This window comes from Pleurodeles waltl, chromosome 4_2, assembly GCF_031143425.1.
Source record: "Pleurodeles waltl isolate 20211129_DDA chromosome 4_2, aPleWal1.hap1.20221129, whole genome shotgun sequence".
Classification (NCBI taxonomy): Eukaryota; Metazoa; Chordata; class Amphibia; order Caudata; family Salamandridae; genus Pleurodeles; species Pleurodeles waltl.
The window spans coordinates 350,535,594-350,556,471 of record NC_090443.1 but is presented as its reverse complement, the minus strand read 5'-3'; the positions used below and the strand labels follow the sequence as shown (position 1 = coordinate 350,556,471).

General features: G+C 40.7%; 1 protein-coding gene across 2 annotated transcripts in view; it reads right to left on the bottom strand.

Annotated features, from left to right (window-relative positions):
- Positions 1-20,878, bottom strand: part of DDX59 (DEAD-box helicase 59) — a 141,081-nt gene that overhangs the window by 49,101 nt on the left and 71,102 nt on the right. Inside the window, exons 3-7 of one of the 2 annotated variants that reach the window (XM_069231428.1) lie at positions 16,937-17,026; positions 8,190-8,441; positions 7,324-7,476; positions 5,203-5,331; positions 2,669-3,354 (exon numbers count right to left, since the gene is read on the bottom strand). In XM_069231428.1, the coding sequence (XP_069087529.1) occupies positions 3,127-3,354; positions 5,203-5,331; positions 7,324-7,476; positions 8,190-8,441; positions 16,937-17,026 (852 nt within the window). In that variant the 3' untranslated portion in view covers positions 2,669-3,126. Of the gene's footprint in view, positions 1-2,668; positions 3,355-5,202; positions 5,332-7,323; positions 7,477-8,189; positions 8,442-16,936; positions 17,027-20,878 lie in introns of those variants that run through there. The other variant, XM_069231427.1, reaches the window with a different exon arrangement.

Genomic DNA, 20,878 nt, shown 5'->3' with positions numbered 1-20,878 from the left:
GGATATGGGGGGGTAATCGAACTGCGGGGAGTTCAAGTTCTAGACCCGGGTGGTGCTGGGATTGCTTGGGCTGCTGGCCTGTTAGGTCCAGGCATGACCTAACAACAGTTCGTTGTTCAGTAGAGGATCCTCTGGCTCCCTTGACCGGTGGATTAGGTTTAACCTAATAGCAGGCATTGGGGACAGCACCTCCATTCCTGAATAGGGCAAGGGAGGTGCAGATGCCTTGCTTGATGAATGGGGGATAGGATTATCGGTCTGGGCCTCCTCAAAGATGGCTCATAGTTCTAATTATTCTCTCCAATCCTTTTTTTGCACTACGTACTTGGTCCATATGTGTGTCCTCATGCGTTCGATTATGTTGGTGTCCAATGTTACCTCCTTTGGCCAGGGAATTGCGATTGCCTTAGTGCATGCATGCTATTCGTGGCAAAACTTGTTAAGATTTTTAAGTCTGTGTGGGGAGCCTGATTTGCATGTGTTTTAGTGGCAACTCCATGATAAGTTGGGCAGTTTTTTTAGGGGACAGATACACTTCTAGCTTTTCTAGTTTTAGGGAATGTTAAGTTTTACTCTGGTAGTGGGGAAATATATACACTGGGAATGCTAGTTCTAACTACTTTACTATGAGCTCAGTGTTGTTTACAGATGCATCAACATTAACATTTCACAAACACAAATAGCAATTCATTTGAAGGGTCACACCGTAGAAGAAAGTGCAATGGTTAATTCGTCATGAAATTTGGCATCAAATAGAAAACTTAATTTTGGTATCAAATAACGATTGTGAGAAATAGCAACGCATTCGTATAGCACATTAAGTCACCGACAAAACACAATATTCAAGACAAAATACAGCTGCATTAATTTACCAGACATCACAATATCAAAGATGCATCAATTTTCAACTAGAACAAAGAAAAACCGACAGAGAAAAAAAAATGATGACTTTGTCAAAAATACCTTAGCCCACTTCTAGTACATACCATCCTGTGACCAGGGGAAGCTCTGCATGGTACACGGATTAAGTGAGCCTGATTGTCCCAGAGCAGATATTGACAGACTAAGATAATTTATGGGGAGAAAAGGAATAACTGGACAACCACAGGCCCTTCTTGGCCAAACACAAGCTACACCTAATCTCCAAGATCCGAATTCCCCCCCCGCCCCCAACGTCCAAATCACACCCTATATCACACCAAGAGGTCATGCACAGTATCTGTGTCATGACCAGCAATTCAAGTTACCAAACACCTCTCACTTCTTTCAGATACCAACAGTGTTAAGAAACCGGTAGCACTGAGAAAACCCTTTTTGATTAAAAGAATAAAATAAAAATGGTGCCAGCCCTGGTCCATGTATACCACCTGTGTCACGCCCAGTAGTCCAAGCGGTGAGGCCTCAACTCTGTATCACACCCAGGAGGACAAGCGCACCATCTGTGTCACACCCAGCGGGTCCAAGGGAAAGACACTTTTCACTTATTGAGGTGCCGGCACTCTACCACAGCCAGAGCCCAAGCATACCATCTGTGTCACACCCAGCGGTCGAAGCAACAAACAACTTTCACCTTTCCTGGCGCGCTGATTATCTCAGAGGCCGCCTTGCGACTACTCAATTCGGACACAAAGTACAAGTTACATACTTTCGGTAACAATATATTTGGTAGAGACATATTCTAGTTGCAAATTCCTTATCTTACAATTTTCCCCCAGGCGCCAGACTGGATCCGGAGATTTTTACTTTGAGCAATACCCTTGTGTGTCGGTAGGTGGCATCAGTCGACTCCGCAGGTGTCGCTGGCATCGTAGATGCTGTGATGACGTTGGGAGTAGTACACAGACGCTGCTTCAGCACAGTGACGTCAGTTGTTTTCTTTCTGCACCACGCACTGATCTGGAGAGAACTACCCTGCCTGATTTCCATCAGTGGCAGGGTGCTCAGGTTACATTTTTATGCTTCTTCCTCGTTTTTCATACGCCAAATGCAGAGACTAAGGCTCAGATGTAGTCTCTCACTCTTCTGAGAGCAGCTTCAGGATGGACCTCCGCCTCACGGATTCAGCAGAACTTCCTATCAATTGCAGCGTCTGTTCACCTTCCTTCCTGCGCAAATGTGAATCTGACGGTGGGGTCCCCTTCCTTTGGCTGCAGTCGGGTCATAGGTACCATTCAGCTCCTATCTGGCTCGCCAAAATGTTGCTCGAATATGAATTTACCATGAAAAAACAAAAAGACAAGAGGTGTTTGGCAAAACAGGAACAGATGGTTCAATTAAATACTACAGCAGGGAGAACAGTTGCAGAAATGGGGTCTGAGGACTGTCTCAAAGTACAATTGATCTCAACATCGTTTTATACATTTCTCTGGGCAGCACAAAACAATTGTAGCATTCCTTTTTCAAGTGAAGAACAGTTATCTTGGAGTCGTAAATAAGGTCCCTGATAACAAAAGCAGGTGAACATCGCTGTCAAAGGGATTGATGTGGATTTCAGATCCACATTTTAAGTCAACACCTGTATCAGCGGTACAAGGGACTGGATCAGGACACAGACATTGCACAGGGAGAATCTGCGTGCAGGACCCCGACTGCAGGCCTTTGTAAATCCCTGGGGCCGAAATGAGCACCAGAAGGAGCAGAAAGAGTGCCAAAAGTTCACCGATTGCCTCAGAAATTCTGGGTGCATCACGATCAGCTGCGGAATTGGTTCATCTGTGGAGGACTGGGAGTGAAAGAGACACACCCTGACGTCCTCACGACCTTTCAAACTGAGAATAGTGGGAATGGGATGAAATCCACATGGCCTTCTTCCACTTCAACTTATGGGAAGATTTGGACCTTCACAAGGTTCTATCGTGGAAATGGGTGTGCACCCTTGATTTCAAGAAGGACTTCTGTAACTTCTTTTGGTATTCTGCAACTTACAGCCTCATGTTCCACAATCACCTTTGATTAAAAAGGGCACACTCCTCGAAGAACTTGTAATCGTGCCCCACACCAAACACCAGAGGCACTCATTGTGAGGGTCTGTCACACTCATCTGTTTGCAAAAGTCCATACAAGGCTTAAACCCTGTTTTAGAAGGGAGCATTGTTCTTTTACACACCAGAAAAAAAAAAATCTGATTTAAAAAAATAAATTAGACCTGAACGTGAAAAGTTTTGAGCAAGCTCTGGGTCTGTGTACGAAGGCACAGAAAGAAAGGACGAGACATCGACATGCAGTGGTGGCGTATCTCCGTTGTAACTTCCGGAACCAGACAAAGTTAGGGTGGAGCTGCACAGAGCCTCCAACCAACGTCTGGTAGCAATGCTGTTTAAATCTTCTGGATCCAGCCTGGAACCTGGGGATTTTCTAAAGGCAACGAATCTGCAGTTAGAAGTATCCAAAAGAAAAAGTGGTTTAATAAAAAATAAAAAGCTAACCATGGACATTAAGAGAAAAGCAAACACAAATACTTCAGCCAAAAACATTTTTGTGAAAAAGCAGGCAAAGGACATAGAGCTCTATGGCTTAAAAGAACCTTTTAATTGCATTAATGGCCTAATCTAATGTTGTATTCTATAGGTAGACTAATAACAAAATAAAATAAAACCTTTATATATCCATTTTTTAAATAGTTACGTTTGAAATAGGAGTTTCTAGTATCATGCGCAAAGGTGGGGCTATTCAGTGTTCATGAAGTTTAATGATGATGCCAAGATGGAGAAGATGTTTTTGCACCTAAAAGCAGGTGCTTGTATGTCTACAGGTGCCAAGCAAGAGAAGATTCAGCATTGTTGACAGCGCCGTTTAAGTCCAACTGACTACAATACTACATTATACACCAATCCTTCATTTATGTTCCCCATTTTACAGTGCTTTAGGACCAATTCCATTATCTCATTCGATATTGAACTTTCACCTTTTCCTGAAGAAGCTCATCACGTTGGTTGCCTAAATCGGTGAAACAAACCTTAAAGAATAACAGCTGAAAACTCTGTTGCAGAGCATAGTTACTCTGAAGACTTATTTAGCTTTATCAGATTTCTAAATATGATTTTTAAAGAGAACACCAAAGTCGTGTAGATCTGGCTCTGCAAAAGATGTTCAGTAGTAATTGTCGTAGGACACAAAGGCAGAGCAGGTACTAGTCTATAATGTGAGGCAGAAAACGTCATAGATGGTATGTACCTTTTTATTTATCTTGATTTTTTTTCTAACGGAAGGATTGGACCTCAGAGTGGATAAGAATAAGGAGCTAAGCTAACTGGGCAGCAATGGATCATAAGCCGTTAATGACTGTTTAGGAGGAAATTCAATAGTACGCACATCAAAACAGCATTTAGACTTTCCTACGTTACACTCAACACATTTAAAAAAATGAAAGCACAAAGATCAAATAATTTTGGGTACCGATAAAGTTCGGATTTAAACCCGAGTGCCAGGTTGCAAACTCATTACATCATTTACTGGAACAACAGACGGAGAAGGTGCATTGGCCAGAGGAACGTATATGTGATTTAGTGGCTGTGCTCCGCTTTGTTTTCTACAGCTTGTAAATCGTTTGGCACTGCCCCTGGATGGTGCCAGGTTCAAGAAAGTTTGGAAAAGGCACGAGCTAGATATAGGAGCAATCAGAAACACTGACAAAAATAGAACTTAAAGGTTTTGCATAGCGTTCAAAGATCTAATGGAGAGGCTGCAAAAATTAAATAGCCACTGTGTGCAGGGACTTCTTTTGGCTTGATGTGAAAAGAATGAAAGCTTGATGGCTTTTTTGATAGATATTCTCTTTGAACCTAGTGAGGGACGCAGATGTAGGTTTCACATTAAGTCCTTACCATTAGCTCTCTGAAGGAACATCCATAAAAAGGCTTTATTTCAGTGTCACAAATTAACACAATAATGGAACATCAGATCTTCTCCCCGCCCTAAATATAACAGATTTTGTAAAGTTTGAGAGGAAAGTCCTGAAAAGTGCATTCCTGAAGGAAAAAGATGGGGCAGCGCCAACTGTAGTTTTACTAATACATAATTTGCATACAATTTACATTTAAAGAGCAACATTGACATCCCACACTGTGCAAAGATAATTGTATTTCAAATCTTAATACAATCAATGTTTGATGGGTAGGCTCAGACTGAGGATGATCAAAGCAAAAGGGTTAAAAAAAAAAATCTCCCATTAGAAAATTGCATATAGAAAAAACTAAACGTTACCTGGTGAACGTATTCATCCATGCTAGAAGGCATATCAAAGTTTACTACTAATTTCACATTGACCAAATCAAGGCCTCGTCCAAGTACTCCAGTGCTCACAACAACATCGTATTCGCCTTGCAGCAGGGCCTGCATAAAATGAAATACAGTTCACATATGTGCTTTACAGTTCAGAAATTAGTTATGGACTTCTATTTCTATGTTCCCTAGGTCAGTAGTTAACTGTTCCAGTGTTTTTTCTTTCTCTAGTTCTGAAAATGTTCAGCCCATCCTTTTCCTCAATGTAAAATCATTTTTAATTGCCTTCCGAGCCTCCCACAAAAACAAAAAACAAGGCAACCTAGTTGCTATTTGATGCTGCAAGCTCTGCTACAAAAGTGAGCGGATATTATATTTTTAACATTTGAGCTATTTGAAAACCATTTATTCATGTTTAGCAAACAGCCAAATTCAGATTAACAGGGGCCTTTTGCTTTATAAGCGCAAGTGCCAAACATGGAGAGATATATGCTCAGGTCTGCATTCCCACAGCACGTGTAATCTAGCCCAAATACTAGGGAGATTAAGCATGCTACATGAGAAATCAAATAACAGGTTTGGCACTCCTGCAACATAAAGGTCCAATTATGTCTCTGTGTACACCCTGCACCAAACAATTTGGTTGATCAAGCAAAGCTCACTAAACAGTTAATACAAGCTGCACACTCAAGTTTCCTTTCCATTCACACCTAAGGGCAAGCAGGCATAATATCTAAATCTCTCACACATTTCTTTACCAGCCACCATACCTTCCGAAAAAAAGAAAAAAAAAGGGGGCCTTGACAATTACCTGGTCAATGGATACTTCAAGTTAAGCTATGGACAAACATTTTGGCTCGACTGAGGTCGACATTAATGCAACAGCGGAACGAGAGCTTGATGGGGATCGCATGAAGGACAATGTTGGCATGTAATATGAAATAACTGTTTATGACCTCCGCCATACTAGAAATATTTATTAAATAAAGAGTTTGGTCTTTGATCATACACAATATTAGAGAACACTTAAACAGATAAAATCAAGGAAATCTATCATCAGAGGACATGCAAGATAGTCCCCTAGTGGTCCTCCAAAAACCTTATTTCCTTTTTCTACAGATAAAATGTTACCCTTGAAAGATGAAGCTACATCCGAAGTGTCAAAGGATTTGGAAAAACAAGAATACATTATAAAAATACAACTTGAAAATCCTTGAGCAAAGGGTAAATAAACAATGAATTTAAATTTTTAAGTTACATCAGACAATATAAATCGTAAGCTTGAGACATCTTAAATACGGGATCCAAGTTGTTTTCTAACAGAAAACATGGAAAGTTCCAGCATACATTAACATACATTTTTAAGTCCTTAGTAGAATCTGTCCCTTTCTAGGATTTGTCCCACTTATATATGTTGCTTGCCATTAAACCATACCCTATTTCAATCTTACAAAATTACAGGTATATGTTGGGTGAAGCTAGAAATTGACTTGTTCTAGGAGCAATGTCAATTGAGGAGCATGGGGACATGGTCAGATGAGTGCTTTATGCTCAGTTTTTTTTAATCAAACTGTATTACCACAAACATAGAAAAAAAAACTTGGGGTGTCAAAAATTTACTTTGAATGGTTTTTGGCTAATAGCAACCTTAGCAAAAAGCGTGGTTATCCTGAACATTTAACACCAAACAATGCTTTGTGAAGGTGTGAAAAGTTGCACACTGCAGCTGCTGTCTGTATCTGTGAAGTAGCCTTTTTCAGCAATTAGAGCCAGCATCAAGACACATGAGCTGCCGCACCAAACGGTCATTAAGCCTACACAATAGTTTCCCACCAAAATATGCATTTCTGGTTGTGACCACCACTAGTACAGTTAACATATACAATGAGTTCCCCTAGACAGCACCTCACTTAAATAATGAAAAGCAGCACAGCTAGACACATGCTTTTGCCACAATCTCCTAGGCAAAAAGTTGAATCTGTGCACATTTGCCATGCAAGTAAACAAAGAGGTACTCCTTTTTGATAATGAATCAAACTGTGATTTAATGATGCAAAGCATTTATCTAAGCATAAAAAGATCACCCACTTAAAAAATAACCACCTGAAGAATACGTGTCCGTTCACTTTGAGTTTTTTCTGCATGGATCGAGACGCACTGCAGATCTGTGATTTTGTGAACAGCATCACTCAGAAGATCAGCTCCAAGCCTGCAGTCCACAAACACCAAAACAGGTGGCTGAAAGAGCTTTGCATCCTGAAAAATATAATAATTTAATTGAGTAGCATAAACTGTGTGGGGAAGAAAATGGTGTTCAACGTCTTCGCTACAGAAGGGTTTTGAGAATGGGAGGCGACAGCATCAAATCCTAAGGCACTTGAACTCCATACCAAATGCAAATCTGTTGCACTTACAACAGCAACAGCTCATCTTCTCTTCAACAAACCCTGGCAACAGCTAAAGGAAGGAGCATTTTAAGGTTTATTCATCTAGTTGAGAATAGTTAAGGAGTATTAATTAAGGCCAAAGCAACAAAACTCCAATTCATAGATCTTACAAATATGGGCCAAATCAATGTCAGCAGGCAGCTGGAAACGACCTCAAAAGGAAGCAGTCTTTAAGGTACCACTCGAAGCAAGTTGGTGATTACCCTCAAAAACAAAGTCCAGACCTCTAACTAAAAAGAACATTATGTTTGGATTAATGTGAAGAAAACTAGCAACACACAATTGTGTTAACATTAGAGTGCACATAGAACCTCAAAGATGAATAAATGATTTTACTTAAGCACACTCCTCCGAAAAGGAAATTTATCTCCCCACAGATTATTAGTTTGCAATATTCTTATTCAGTAGATTATAAATTACAAGCCACTATATAAAGAGAAGGACATTCAGTCAACAGCAATACTTTGTGTTTTTTTTGGTAGCAGCAAGCATGGAAAACGTTTTATTAATAATTGAACTTACATTTAAAATTTCAAACAATTTCTTCTTCTTTGAAGGTTCTTCGACCCACAGAATAATTTGCCGCACATTGGAACAAGGTAGATTCTTTTCTCCAACAGTTATTCTGAGAGGGTTGTGCAAGAGTTGATTTGCAAACTGCTCTATGCCCGGTGGAATGGTAGCAGATACTAGAACGGTCTGATGGTTTTTGGACGTGCTATCCAAAATTTCTAAGACTTGCTGCTGAAACCCCATCTTCAACATTGTGTCAGCCTGTATGAAAACAGCAGTAATGAACAAATGCATTTTTCTTTTATTACCTTTAAAGCATCACATATTGTATTACAACCATCTAACAATATCTTTTTTGTCAGATTCTATGCATTAAGCATTAATGTAAAATCTATTTTACTCGCTTATACTGAACATTTAAGGAGCGCAACCCACGAAAAAGGGTGCTCCGTTCCTATACATCTAAATTATTAAAAGATGTTTGAAAATGCAGTGGCCCGTGTAAACTATTGATCTGAAATAAAATAGAAAAATTAACAGACTTGTAAACAGAGCCACTAAAATTATGCGATTCTGCAGCCACAGCGTTTTGAACATAAATACAAATTTGCCGCAATTGAAACGTTAACCACCATCTGGTGCATAATCTGCAGATTTTATCAACAAAAAAAAATGGCTTCTTGCTCAAACTGATCAGAGGTTACGGAAATCGCAGTGACTTGTGTTGTGACACAGTGGAAGGCTTTCAGTTGTTTATTACTGTATTTCAATGTAAAACCGGTACTAATAAGGTATGAAATGAAATTGTGCCGTATTTAGGTCACGTAATTTGTGTTTTCTTGCAACATAATTTAGTCAACCCTGCCACATAATTTTGCTCTCCCTTGCCACATAATTTCAGTGACTGATTATAAGCAATTTAAGCTGACAAAATAATGAGAAGGCCAACTTAAAAAATATACATGAAGAGCTATGTGAGAAGACATGAAATTTGAAGAGTGTGGATCTCGACTGAGAGTATTCTGACAAACATAGGCTGTTAAACTTTGTAAACAGTAATGAACTATGGTATTCAGCATTTTTAGGTCTTGGCTCTAGACGCGCATATCGAACAGAGACTGATGTATTCTACATTGCAGGCATCAGTCTGCCCACACCCTCCCCATTTGCTGCCATCATCGTCGCTCCATTTTGCGGGATCCTCGTTCGTGAAGGGCATGCATACATCATGCCTCTTCTGGTGTTCAGCCATCTCCGAGAGCACCGGCCAATTACAGTTAAGGTCCGCAATGACCATCTTTTAAGCATGATTTCAGACTATTTTTTTTTTTTTTAAATGGGTGACCGGTCCAGCGCCCCTAGTGAGAAGATGAACTGCTGGTGGCTCAAAATTGCTAAGCAAGATCATACATTCATGCATCCTCTTTGTCCCATTGTTACAACGCTGTGGGTGCTCCAGTAGCAAGCGCTTACATAATTGCAGTGCTGAGCCCCTTGCAATGCGGATGAAAGGGCTCGCTGGATTCATATTTATGATTAATAGTGCGGAACAGACACACCAGCTGTCTCGTTTGTCCTTTGAACATTACTGTGTGGGCACAGCGGTACTGCTAACATTTGGAGCCTGTGCTGCAGTTCTGCTGTGCCGGCTCGGGCATATCACACATGGCCCTCCCTGCCCAAGCCAGTAACCTGCGTCCGCCCGTCAGCAGAGCTCTGTTAACCAGTGGTAGGCTGAACAATAAGCCAAGCAGAGGGAGGTTTCAAACCTGGAAAGCTTGTGCAACTGCAGAAACTATCCAGGAGGTAGTTCAGCGACACCGTGTCCAGCGTTTCTAAACACCAACAGAGCACAAGACACAAGGTAAAACGTGCACTGATCTAGATGAGGGCAGGGTACAGTTGCCCTCAGGCCCTTGAACTTCTTATCCTGAGAGAAATGCAACTTTCACCAGCCGGTGAGAACGCAGCACCATAAGTATAGACACAGAGAGCCCAGGATGCAGGATGTGAAAGGTTTCATGCACAGAGTTAAGTCTAAATCCCTCCTGAATGGCTGTTGATGGGTTAGTCTTTTTTTCAAAACCTGTTGACAGTTGTTGTAAATGTGCAAATTGTCTGTGTTGGCTAGAAGGAGGCGTTGGGGTCGTTAGCGGGAAAAAAAAGCAGGCCTGTTAAATCTTTACATGCAAATATTTTTACTGTTTTTTTCATTACAACTAACACATTATAGCCCTTTCACCGGACTGTGAGGTCCTAAAGCCCACGGGTTACTGACCTGGGAATTTTGTTTTACAATTACGTTTTTTAATGGTTGAGCGCATTCATGCAAAGTGATTGTGCACAAAGGAATCGCACAAAACACATACATCTGCCGACAGTATGTCTGCACTCACTTACCAAGTATAGCTTCCAAAAGCAGTTCCATATCGCATGTGCCGTCCTTAACCAGTCCAAATATTGTAGACTACAGCACGTTGAATTCTGAGACGTGTAGGTTAGTTTCTAACATTGTAAAAGTAGGTTAAAAACGTGTGTGGAAAGTGCTATTATGCCCTCAAGTCCATCTTGGTTAATGGCGTCACACATCGGGGCTTAAGGCAGCCAATTATATAATTTTCAATATTTGTGTATAACAGCTATGTGTTATCCCATATTCACCTTGAATAGCCCACCCAGTCTAAAATTCAACGTCCTAGGACTCAAATTTCTGGATTTACAATTTGTTGAATGGGACCACTACTCCCAGAATGCAAAACAAAATGGTCTGAATAAGCTCTCACAGATAGGCCTTGGAAATGTAAGGGCTCTGTTGTATCTCTTTATTTTGTTTGTGTTTCCAACCTGTGGAATGTCACATTCTTGGGTCATCTTAGAGTGCCTCATGAGCGAAAGTACGCACAAGCAACAGAGCCTCGTCAAAGATGGTTCAGCGCAGGGGAGAAGGCGACTTGAGGACCAGGCCCAGGGTCGCATTGGGAAGGTCAGCAGTCCAGCATTGGGCAGTGGGCCAATGCCTAAGGGTGACCTATGGGTCATTTTTAGCTCTCTTCTCTAGACGGTGCTACTGAATGGGGACTCGGTGTGCCATTTTCAGTATTTACATCTGTTCCGCCCTCACTGTGGGCACCCAAGAGCTTTGAGTTGGAGCCCATCAGAATACACATAACAAGTCCCTGAGTGATGATAATTTCACTATCGCCACCATTATGAAGCAATTACTTCTTCCCTCAGGAAAGCCCTCCCTGCTTTCATTAGAGTGCTGTCTCCAACGGTGACCGTGGGACATGAAAGATAAAGCAATCCTCTCTGCCATATAAAAAAGATCCAGGTTAGCCACGCTGTACTTTTTAACCCATGTTTACTGATGGATAACAGTGTTCTTAAACTAGCAGCAAGATACACCAAAGAGTTGCTTCAAAAAAGTGCTAGGACGTGGCATGCGCTGGCCGCATCATAAAGCTTTCTTTAGTGATGTTCAGCCATGCTGAACAACAGATATGCAGCTAGACAACATGGCTAAAAGATATTTGCATTGACAAGGCCATAAACTCAGGCATTGCTGAGACCCATTTGCTTTATCAATGGGTGTTAGATATGCTTCGTCCTTTTTACTTAAAGGATGAAATGCATGGAGTGGCAGCTTGTTGAATTGAAGGCTAAGGGATCAATTTATATTGATAAATAAATAGCTCCAACCTTTTGATTCTTGAAGACATGCACAACATTCCAGATAATCGTCCATTCCATTTTTCAGAGCTCCCTTACCCAACCTAGGCTGTAAAAGAGAAGGACGCCAAACCCAGGAGGTACCATTATAGCTTACAACTGAGGCATGGACTGCAAATCACAGGTAAAAATCTTATACTGCTAACAATGACAAATGTTGTAGGCTACACCAGTATGTTCATGGATTGGACTGTTTTCCTACTGGGATGCATTAACTACATCTACAGGATGCCTTCTGTACCATAAACATGCATGAATTAAAACTGTGGTGATATTTTGATGTCACAATGGGATGGTGGAATTCTGTGGGAATGGAATGTTTAGGAGGGTTGGCAGTTGGCCGTTGCAGCTATAGAAGTAGCGAGAAGTATTGAGACAAAGGAGAGTTGCATACAAGTTATGAGTGAAGAAAATAAGAACAGTTGTACTATGTGCGCTGTGAGTGGTGACAAGAATTGTAAGGAGAAAAAAAAGGCTGTAGTTCATTCTGCTAGTGGGGTAACAAAATTGTCATGACTAACAATGCTAAAGTGTATTTCCTGGTGTGGTGCTAGTACGCATATTGCAAATTTTAAGGGGTGTCCGGCTACTGGAAAAATTTGTAGTACATGTAAGGAGAAGGGACATTTTTCACGAGTATGTAAAGCTCCTGGTAAGAATGTGAGTTGTACTGTGGAGGATGTTGAAGACTATCAATTTGGGAAAAGTATGCAAAATATGGTATTAAGTATTCAGAGCAGCAATGTTAAGGGGAGTCGTCGTCAATTACCTAAGTGTTGCTTAAAGATTGATGGTGTTCAGATGGAGGTTATGGTGGATTTGTGTGCACAGTATACTATAATGGGGAAAACGCTATTTAATCAGTTGTGGCCTTGAAGAGAACTGCAAAACACGAAAACTAGTCCTTGTAGTTTTTCTGGTCACAAAATTGTCATAGTGGGTAAAATGCAAGCAGAATTTGAGTTTGCTGGGAAGAAATGTACTGTAGAGGTTCTTATAGTTGAAAGTTGAACAACAATTTTGGGTTGGCCACATATATGTGAATTAGGGTTGAAAGTAGACCCTAGTGCCAGCCCGCCGGTGTATGTTGTGAATGTGGGCAAATTGCAAATTAATAATGATTTATACTGTAACTTGAAAAAAATGTGTCCAACAGTTTTCAGTGGTCAATTGGGTAGCATGAAGAATTTCCAACATACTATTGTGTTAAAAGAGAATGCCATTCCAGTAAGACAAAAATTGAGGAATGTTCTGTTTAATTATAGAGGGAAATTGAAGGAAATGTTGAGAGACTTGTGCGACAAAGATATTATCGAACCCATTGAAAGCTCTGATTGGGTTTCTTCGATTGCAATTTCTGTGAAATCGAGTGGGGATTTCAGGCTGTGTGTAGACTTGCGAACACTCAATGATGCTATTTGGATGGACGCTTTCCCATTACCAAATCTGCAGGAGTTGATGTAATCAATTGGTGATGCTACAGTGTTTTCAACTATCAATTTGGCAAATGCTTCTCATCAGACACATGTGAATCCAGATTCCAAGCATTGTACAGCGTTTATTACACCGGGGGGATGTTTCAGTACAAAAGGTTGCCTTTTAGATTGGCTAGTGCATCTGCATTGTTTCAAAGGTAATTATCCAAAATACTGTCAAACATAAATGGCGCGAAGGTGTTTCAAGACTATATATTGATATATGGAAAGGATACAATTGAGCATGACAGCACTTTAAAAGGCAGTGTTGCAAGCACTGAGTGACTACAGATTAACTGTGAAAGACCAAAAATGTAAATTGGGAGAAAAACAGGTGGAATATCTAGGTCATTTTATCTCTACGGAGGGTATCTGACCTAAGATTAGCCATGTGAAGGCTATTCGTGAAGCTCCAGAACCAAAATGCAAAGAGCAATTGTTATCCTTTTTTGGGTTGCCTGAATTTTATTCTCGTTTTGTGGCAAACTTTGCATCTAAGGTGGAGAACCTTTGTGCATTTCTGAGGATAAATGCAACATTTTGTTGGGAACAAGTACATGCTGAGGAATTTGCAACTATAAAGGAGGAAACTGTAAATGCATCCTCTTTAAGATCATTTGATGAAACGGCTGAATGCATTACACCAGTGAACGCTGGAGGGTATAGTATTGGGCGGTATTATCTCAACAGAGGAAAGGAAATTCATGGGGAGTTGCGTATGCATCTCGTACTTTTTTCCATGCAGAGAGGAACTATTCTGTGATTGAAAAAGAGTTGTTGGCTGTTACTTGGGCGGTGCAACGATTAAGAATGTATATCCGAGGGAGGAAATTCAAGATCTGTACAGATCATAAGCCTCTGGCTAACATCTCGAGTTTGGGAGGTGGAAAAAAACCTTACTCCAAGATTAGCAAGACTTGCTTCGAAATCACAAATTTATAATTTTGACATTTTGCATCTTCCGGGAAAGAGTAATTGTGTGGCGGATGGGTTGTCTCGATTACCATTGACCACTGGAAGTGTTGAGGAGGTTGATGATGGTGAATGTAATGTTGCATTTACCCATGATGATGTGATTTTCCTACAAAATGGGAAAATGGATTTAGGGATATCGGAATGCATGTGGATGGAAGAAATGCAAAAAGATGGGATTTTGTTGAAAGTGAGAGAATTCATCTTGAAGAGGTGGCCATCAGAACAGAGTTTGCAAGGTAGAAGATGGTTAAGGATGAACTGTCAGTGTCTAATGAGATTATTTTGAGGGGTGATAAAATTGTGCCTCTGTATGGTATGCGAGGGGCTATTGTCAAATTGGGACATGAAGGTCACGGGGGTATGGCAAGTACCAGGGGGAAAATGAAGGATTTTGTTTTGGTGGCTGGGTCTGGATGGTATGATGGATCGCTGGGTAAGAGAGTGTAGTATGTGTATGTTGAGCTATATAACTTTTAAACCTTTAATGGTACCATTACAAATGGTCGATTTGCCGGAGGGTGCGTGACAGAAGGTGGCAATAGATTTCATGGGACCATTTGTTACTTTACCTGCTAAGGAATCGTATGCCATTGCCTTGATTGATTATTTTTCTAAATGGTTGGAGGTTCGTATGGTTGGCAATATAACTACTGATATGGTTACTGAATTTTTGAAAGACGTATTTGCAAGAGAAGGCATTCCAGAGACCATGTTTTCGGATAATGGAGTGCAACTTACTTCTGACAAGATGCAGTCCTTCGTGAAGGGTTGTGGTGTGAATCACATGAATCATGTAAGGGTCTCATTGCATCATCCTGAAGGGAATGGGAATGGTCAGGTTGAAAGGTTTAACAGAGTAGTCAGGGAAGCTATACAATTAGCATTGGCATCCAATTTACCTTGGAAGGAGGCCATCCAAAGTATGTTGTTATCTTACAGGATTACACCCCATTCTGTTACAGGCAAGGTACCTTTTGAGCTGTTGAGGGGCCAGAAAACATCTTCTAAATTAATTCCTTGGTGGTTGAGAAACAAAAAACAAAGGGAGTTGGTTAATGAGGACCTTAATTGAGGGAACGTGTAGAAGAGTATCAGGGTGAGGTATTGAAGAGAGTTAATAAGGGAAGGTCCACGCCACGTTTGGTAGCTGGACAATATGTGCGTGAGGAATCCTGGCTTAATATGTAAAGGGAATGCTCAACGGTCGAATCCTGTGAAAATTGTGAAAGTTCTGAATGGTGCTGCTAAACTTGAAGATGAGAGAATACGCAATTTGCGGCATGAGTTTGTTTAAAGGGTGTGGCATTCCCGTGGGGAAGGAGTGCAGCAGTCAAGATGAAGTTAATGGGTATGTATGGGGAAATGATTCTATTTTGCAACTGAATGAGGTGTGTTCTGATGGTAGTGATGATGGTGGGTCTGGGTATCATAGGAACACCACGATACCTGTTCGGAAAAGTCAAAGAGAGAGAAGTTACCAAGGTACCTCCAAGAATTCGTGATGGGAAGTAAAGAATTCAGAAACAATAGAATCTGTCAAGGTACCTCAATGAATTGTTCATGATGAACAGGAATATCAACACTTGGTTCGGCATTTCCTCGCTGCACCTGAACGCCAATGGTGTTTTTAATATATATATATATATATATATACACATACATTAAATAAATGTGTGTGTGTGTGTATGTTGTTTTGTATTATGGAAAAAAAAATTCTGTTAAGGGGAAAGATGTGTGGTGGTATGTTGCTGTCACAATGGGATGGTGAAATTCTGTGGGAATGGAATGTTTAGGGGGGGTTAGCAGTTGGGCGTCGCAGGGGACAGTTTGCCGGTGCATGTTGTGCTAGCATCTGCTCCTGTTACGAACTGCTTTTTTTTGGAATAAAAGAGTTATACTTACCTCTGCGATTCCTCGTCTTTACAAAAACGAAAGTAAACGACCTAAACAGACATTTTTAACGCTGGTCAACATAAACCACCAAGTTGCAAAAAAATAACCAGAGAACATAAGTAACATTTAAGCTAGATAATGTTTCGTATGGATTCAAGGAAGTAGAATGCTCGCCAGGCCAAAGCTTTTGCATCTTGCCTTTTATTGGTTGGATATGTTCAATTTAGAACAAGATACCAAACAAGTAGACAAGGATCCATATTTCAGCAGGTATACCAAAACCTGTGGATTAGATTACTAAAAGCTACAATAGCGATCAACATGTTGCTTGTGGTCAACTATATTCACATTATTGGTTTCAGTGGAGAATGGCTATCATGCAGTATTTACAATGTCCCGATTTTTTTTTTTTTCTTTTAGTTTTACTTGTTCACAAAATAAATTACATGAAACACTGCCAATTCCACGGTCTAAATCTACAATTTTTTTTAAACAGATTATATGCATTGTCAACATGAGCAGGATTCTTTTACTGTACACATGATCTTTAACAACTGAAGTTTTTTTTTTTAAGCGTTTTCAAATATTTGTTACATCAAAGCGATGTACCATGTTTAAGAGCAAAATCATTTCACTTTTCATAAAAAAATGAAAATGCAGGCTTTAACCTTTGAACATACTTACTTCATCAATAACAACAATTTGTATGGCTCCAAGGTCAACTAACTCTTGTTTCAGAATTTCGAGCAGCCTTCCTGGTGTTGCTATAATCACCTTAAGACAGGGGTGACAAAATCTAAATTTTAATGAAATCACAATCAACAGACAATCTCAAGAAATACTATTCTTTGGAGACCACACTAGTCTATCTTTTTTCCCAGGACACAACTGATTTCCGTACGTAAAAAACACATTGCAACAAAATGGTAGTGAGGCGGAATCAGCATTGGGCACAGAAACTTCATTTAACAATAGGATATTGCATAGTTACTCAGGATACATTGGCTCCGGTGTAACAGTGCAGTAGCGGTCATAAGTCATGTATTTACTCAACAGTAGCTATGCCTCCTATCCATCCAGAGAGCCGGGGTCGCAAAACACGCATAGTTCCATGTATGGTTCTCCAGGACGGTTTCAAGTTCAGGGTCTGTACGGTAAACAGACATTTGTATCTCTTCTGTCAGCGCCCATTCATCCACATCACCACACCACAAATCAGATGTGCCGAGCATTTCCAAAGAATCGCAATGCATCTTTTGGCAAGGGTACGCATCATTTTATCTTCAGTGAGTAGCCTAGTTTCCTACATTGAATGTAATCAATGAATAAATTCAGTTCAATCGTCTTGCACTATATCCTTATCACACTCCTTATATTAGGAGGGTGAGTTTTGTCCCAGAACAGGCACCAGTGTGCTAGCTTTAAATTTAAAAGAACTATGTATTTTCAGCCCCTCCCCTCGCAGAGCGACAAAAACACCTGCCTTTTCGCCCAGAAGTCCCGATTGTCTGTGGTCATGATCCAGATACTGGTCTGGATGCTACCTCTGTACCTGGCCTTACTCCGTTTTGTTTTTTAGGTTTTGTATGATGCACGTTTTTGCTTTGTTTAGATTGTGGTGTGGAAAGGCCTCACTTCTACAGTCCTCATGTTCATGTCCAGAAACTAAGCTCCTGTTTATTTATTCTTCATCAGGACGGATCCTGCCATACAAGGCAATATTCTAGAATCTGTCTTAACCTGGCATGTTAACTGCAACATACAGAATCTAATGCTCCAGTGCTGTGCACAATCAATGTACACTGGTCCCAGGTCCAACGTTTTTACATTAGTTTCGTCTCTGCCACACCAGTCTCATTCACAGAGATCAGTACTCCCTTTGCAATAAAGGATGGGGTTTAGCTTGAGGAAACATATAGACCGACCCACTTCTGCAGAGTGCAAGCCCAGGAGTTTACACGCTTAAGGGTGAGCTGCTTGTACTGCTATAGCTATTACTTAATCCTACTGACTATAACATAATGCATCACTGAAGTGGACGATGAGATGCTACTGAACCAAAATATCAAGTTTTTTTTTTAAATCACTTAAAAAAAAAAAAAAAAAACAGTACTGTCGTTCATGGCATGCATTTCCCCTCTTATGTTTGAGGGTCTAACTGTTAGACATCCTGCCCAGCAAAACTGCAATTATGAAAGGTTACTTTTCTACATTCAGGGTGTGCCCTGGGCCTGTACAAGACCACTGGGTTTGAATCTTTTGTAGTCAAGTGGACAAGGGCTTTCTGCTCAGGGTTTTTTGGGCCACCTGTCACAAAATGTTTTCTGTTCCTGTTTTTACGAGCTAAGCACACTTTCCTTTGTTTCATGATAGATGCATTGGAAAGGTTTATGTGCTCTTTATTATGCTACTAGTTGGTTTTCAGCGACACAAAGTGTGTTGCAAAATGCTCAGGATAGCCGGGCTGTATTACTGCTACTAAAGAGAATGTAGATAACTGGAGTAGAAGACGTTAATGTTCTGTCATAAATAAGAAGTCTTCATTTATTCCTACTACCTACAAATGTTCTGTGACAATTTATTTTCTCACTGGACATTATTTATTTGAGGTGTTCATGCAAAGTATTGGTCAGCATATCACACCACTTCAGAGCCACAATTCCTTTGGTTTGTGGTTACTGAAACCTCCAGGTTCCTTTGAGCGTACAGGTGGTAGGCGTACTTCCTTTATGTAGTATTTTCCTTGATATTTTTCTAAATCTTTATTTGAGTTGACCGGTAGGATACCCACAGGAACAGGGGTTGGCTGCCAGCAGCAGCCTGGCGACCTGCACAGCTGCACCTCATATTAGCGCCTTGGTGCATTTAGTCTTCTGTATCGATTTGTGTATTCACAGTTGACAACTGGACCGGCATATTTCTTGTCTGTGCACCAATCTTTATCCTCCTTCGCAGACAGGTATAAGTGTGGCCTCATGTATCTATGTCAGTTTGCATGGTTAAGTGTTGTTAGCACTTCTAGAACCAGAGTTGGCTAACCCTGTTTAGCTTCATTTTATAGTTCATATTTTGTTCATTTTAGTAAAGCTGCTTTTTAGTGATGATCCTTACATATTATCAGCTTGCTTTTATTCTAGGAAATGAGGAACAAGCTGCTGATTTAGTTAGCCTTTGCATGACATGTAATCAGTATTCTCTGTCCGAGGCTAAAGAACACTGTACAGGATATGCTAGTTGTGTTGCTCGTTCAGGAGGCAGCTTTTAACACCTAGACCCAGCATTGCATGAGGACTGTACTTCCAACACAGTATGGTTTATTATATAAAGAGTGACCGACCCAGAGGCCATTCCGACCACGACTATCCTGGGATGCATGCTGTATGAAATCCAGCTTCGATGGTGCTGATTTACCAGCCTCCTAGGGGGATTGCCAGCTACATCACCTACTAACGCCAGACACTGTTTCAGGTATGGGGTTGGGTCCAATCCCTTACATCGGGTCACGCAGAAGGGTACACGTGCTATGCTCGCAGCATAGAGATAGGGGGAGGCAGGAACCTCTAGAACATCTAGAACCATATACAACATGGTAGGATTGCTTATCTTTACCATATTTGTAATGTTTATTACTTTGCTTTGTTTCATCAGCCTAATTAACGAGGCTCACATACTATATCGGGCAGACTGCCATTGTTTCCATAAATGCATTGAAAACTTAACTTCTATTGTGTCTCACCTTGGCATGCATGAGTAATACTACGAAAGGTGTGAGCTCCATTTCCATGGCTTCCCTGGGGAGTCAGCGTCATGTTCAGGTCGCCATAATCACCTTTCACCACGGCAGGTTTGGGAGTTCAGGTGAGGCACTGTGAGCTAGTCATGAGTTATGCTGACCGGTACTAATGGTGTGGATGTACTCAGTCTCCCACACTCTGCTGTCCTAAACATGCAGTCTTATGACTCTAGTGGGAACCGCATAACATGGTGCCACAAACTTGTAAAAGTCAGGTACTTATTTTACAGATTTTCCGAGTAGATTTCTCTTGTATGCCTAAGGTGCCCTATTACTTTTATATGGAGACATACATGGTGTTAGAAAAATATTCTCCTCAGCTGTATAGGTAGCGCTTATATTTGTCTGCAGGTTGTTCAAGCTTGAACATTCCAAAGGATACCCCACTTATAGTTTCCTTCTCCAAATTCCATTTTTTAAAATAGCGAACCCAATTGTTATTCCAGTAAATTGCAGACCTGCTGTCACAACATTTATTTCTAAATGTTCTACCAAATGGGGTGGGGATGTTACATTTGTTGTAGAGGCACAAAACATGTACAGAACTGAAACATTTCACTCATGGATTAATTTTCCTACAATTGATACCAGCACAAATAAATTTCATACGTACAAAGCAGCTAGCATTCCACAACAATATGGAGCATACAAGTATTTAGAAATACCTCTGACATATCAGGAATCTTAGAATTGTTTCCAAGGCACCCTACCACAAGTTGTTCAATATGTTGTATTGGGTTCCCTCAGTAATGACAGTGCCACATACCTAATTCTAGATGCCTATACACCATATTGTAGCAGCGGCCAACCTGAGACCATTATACGATAATCTA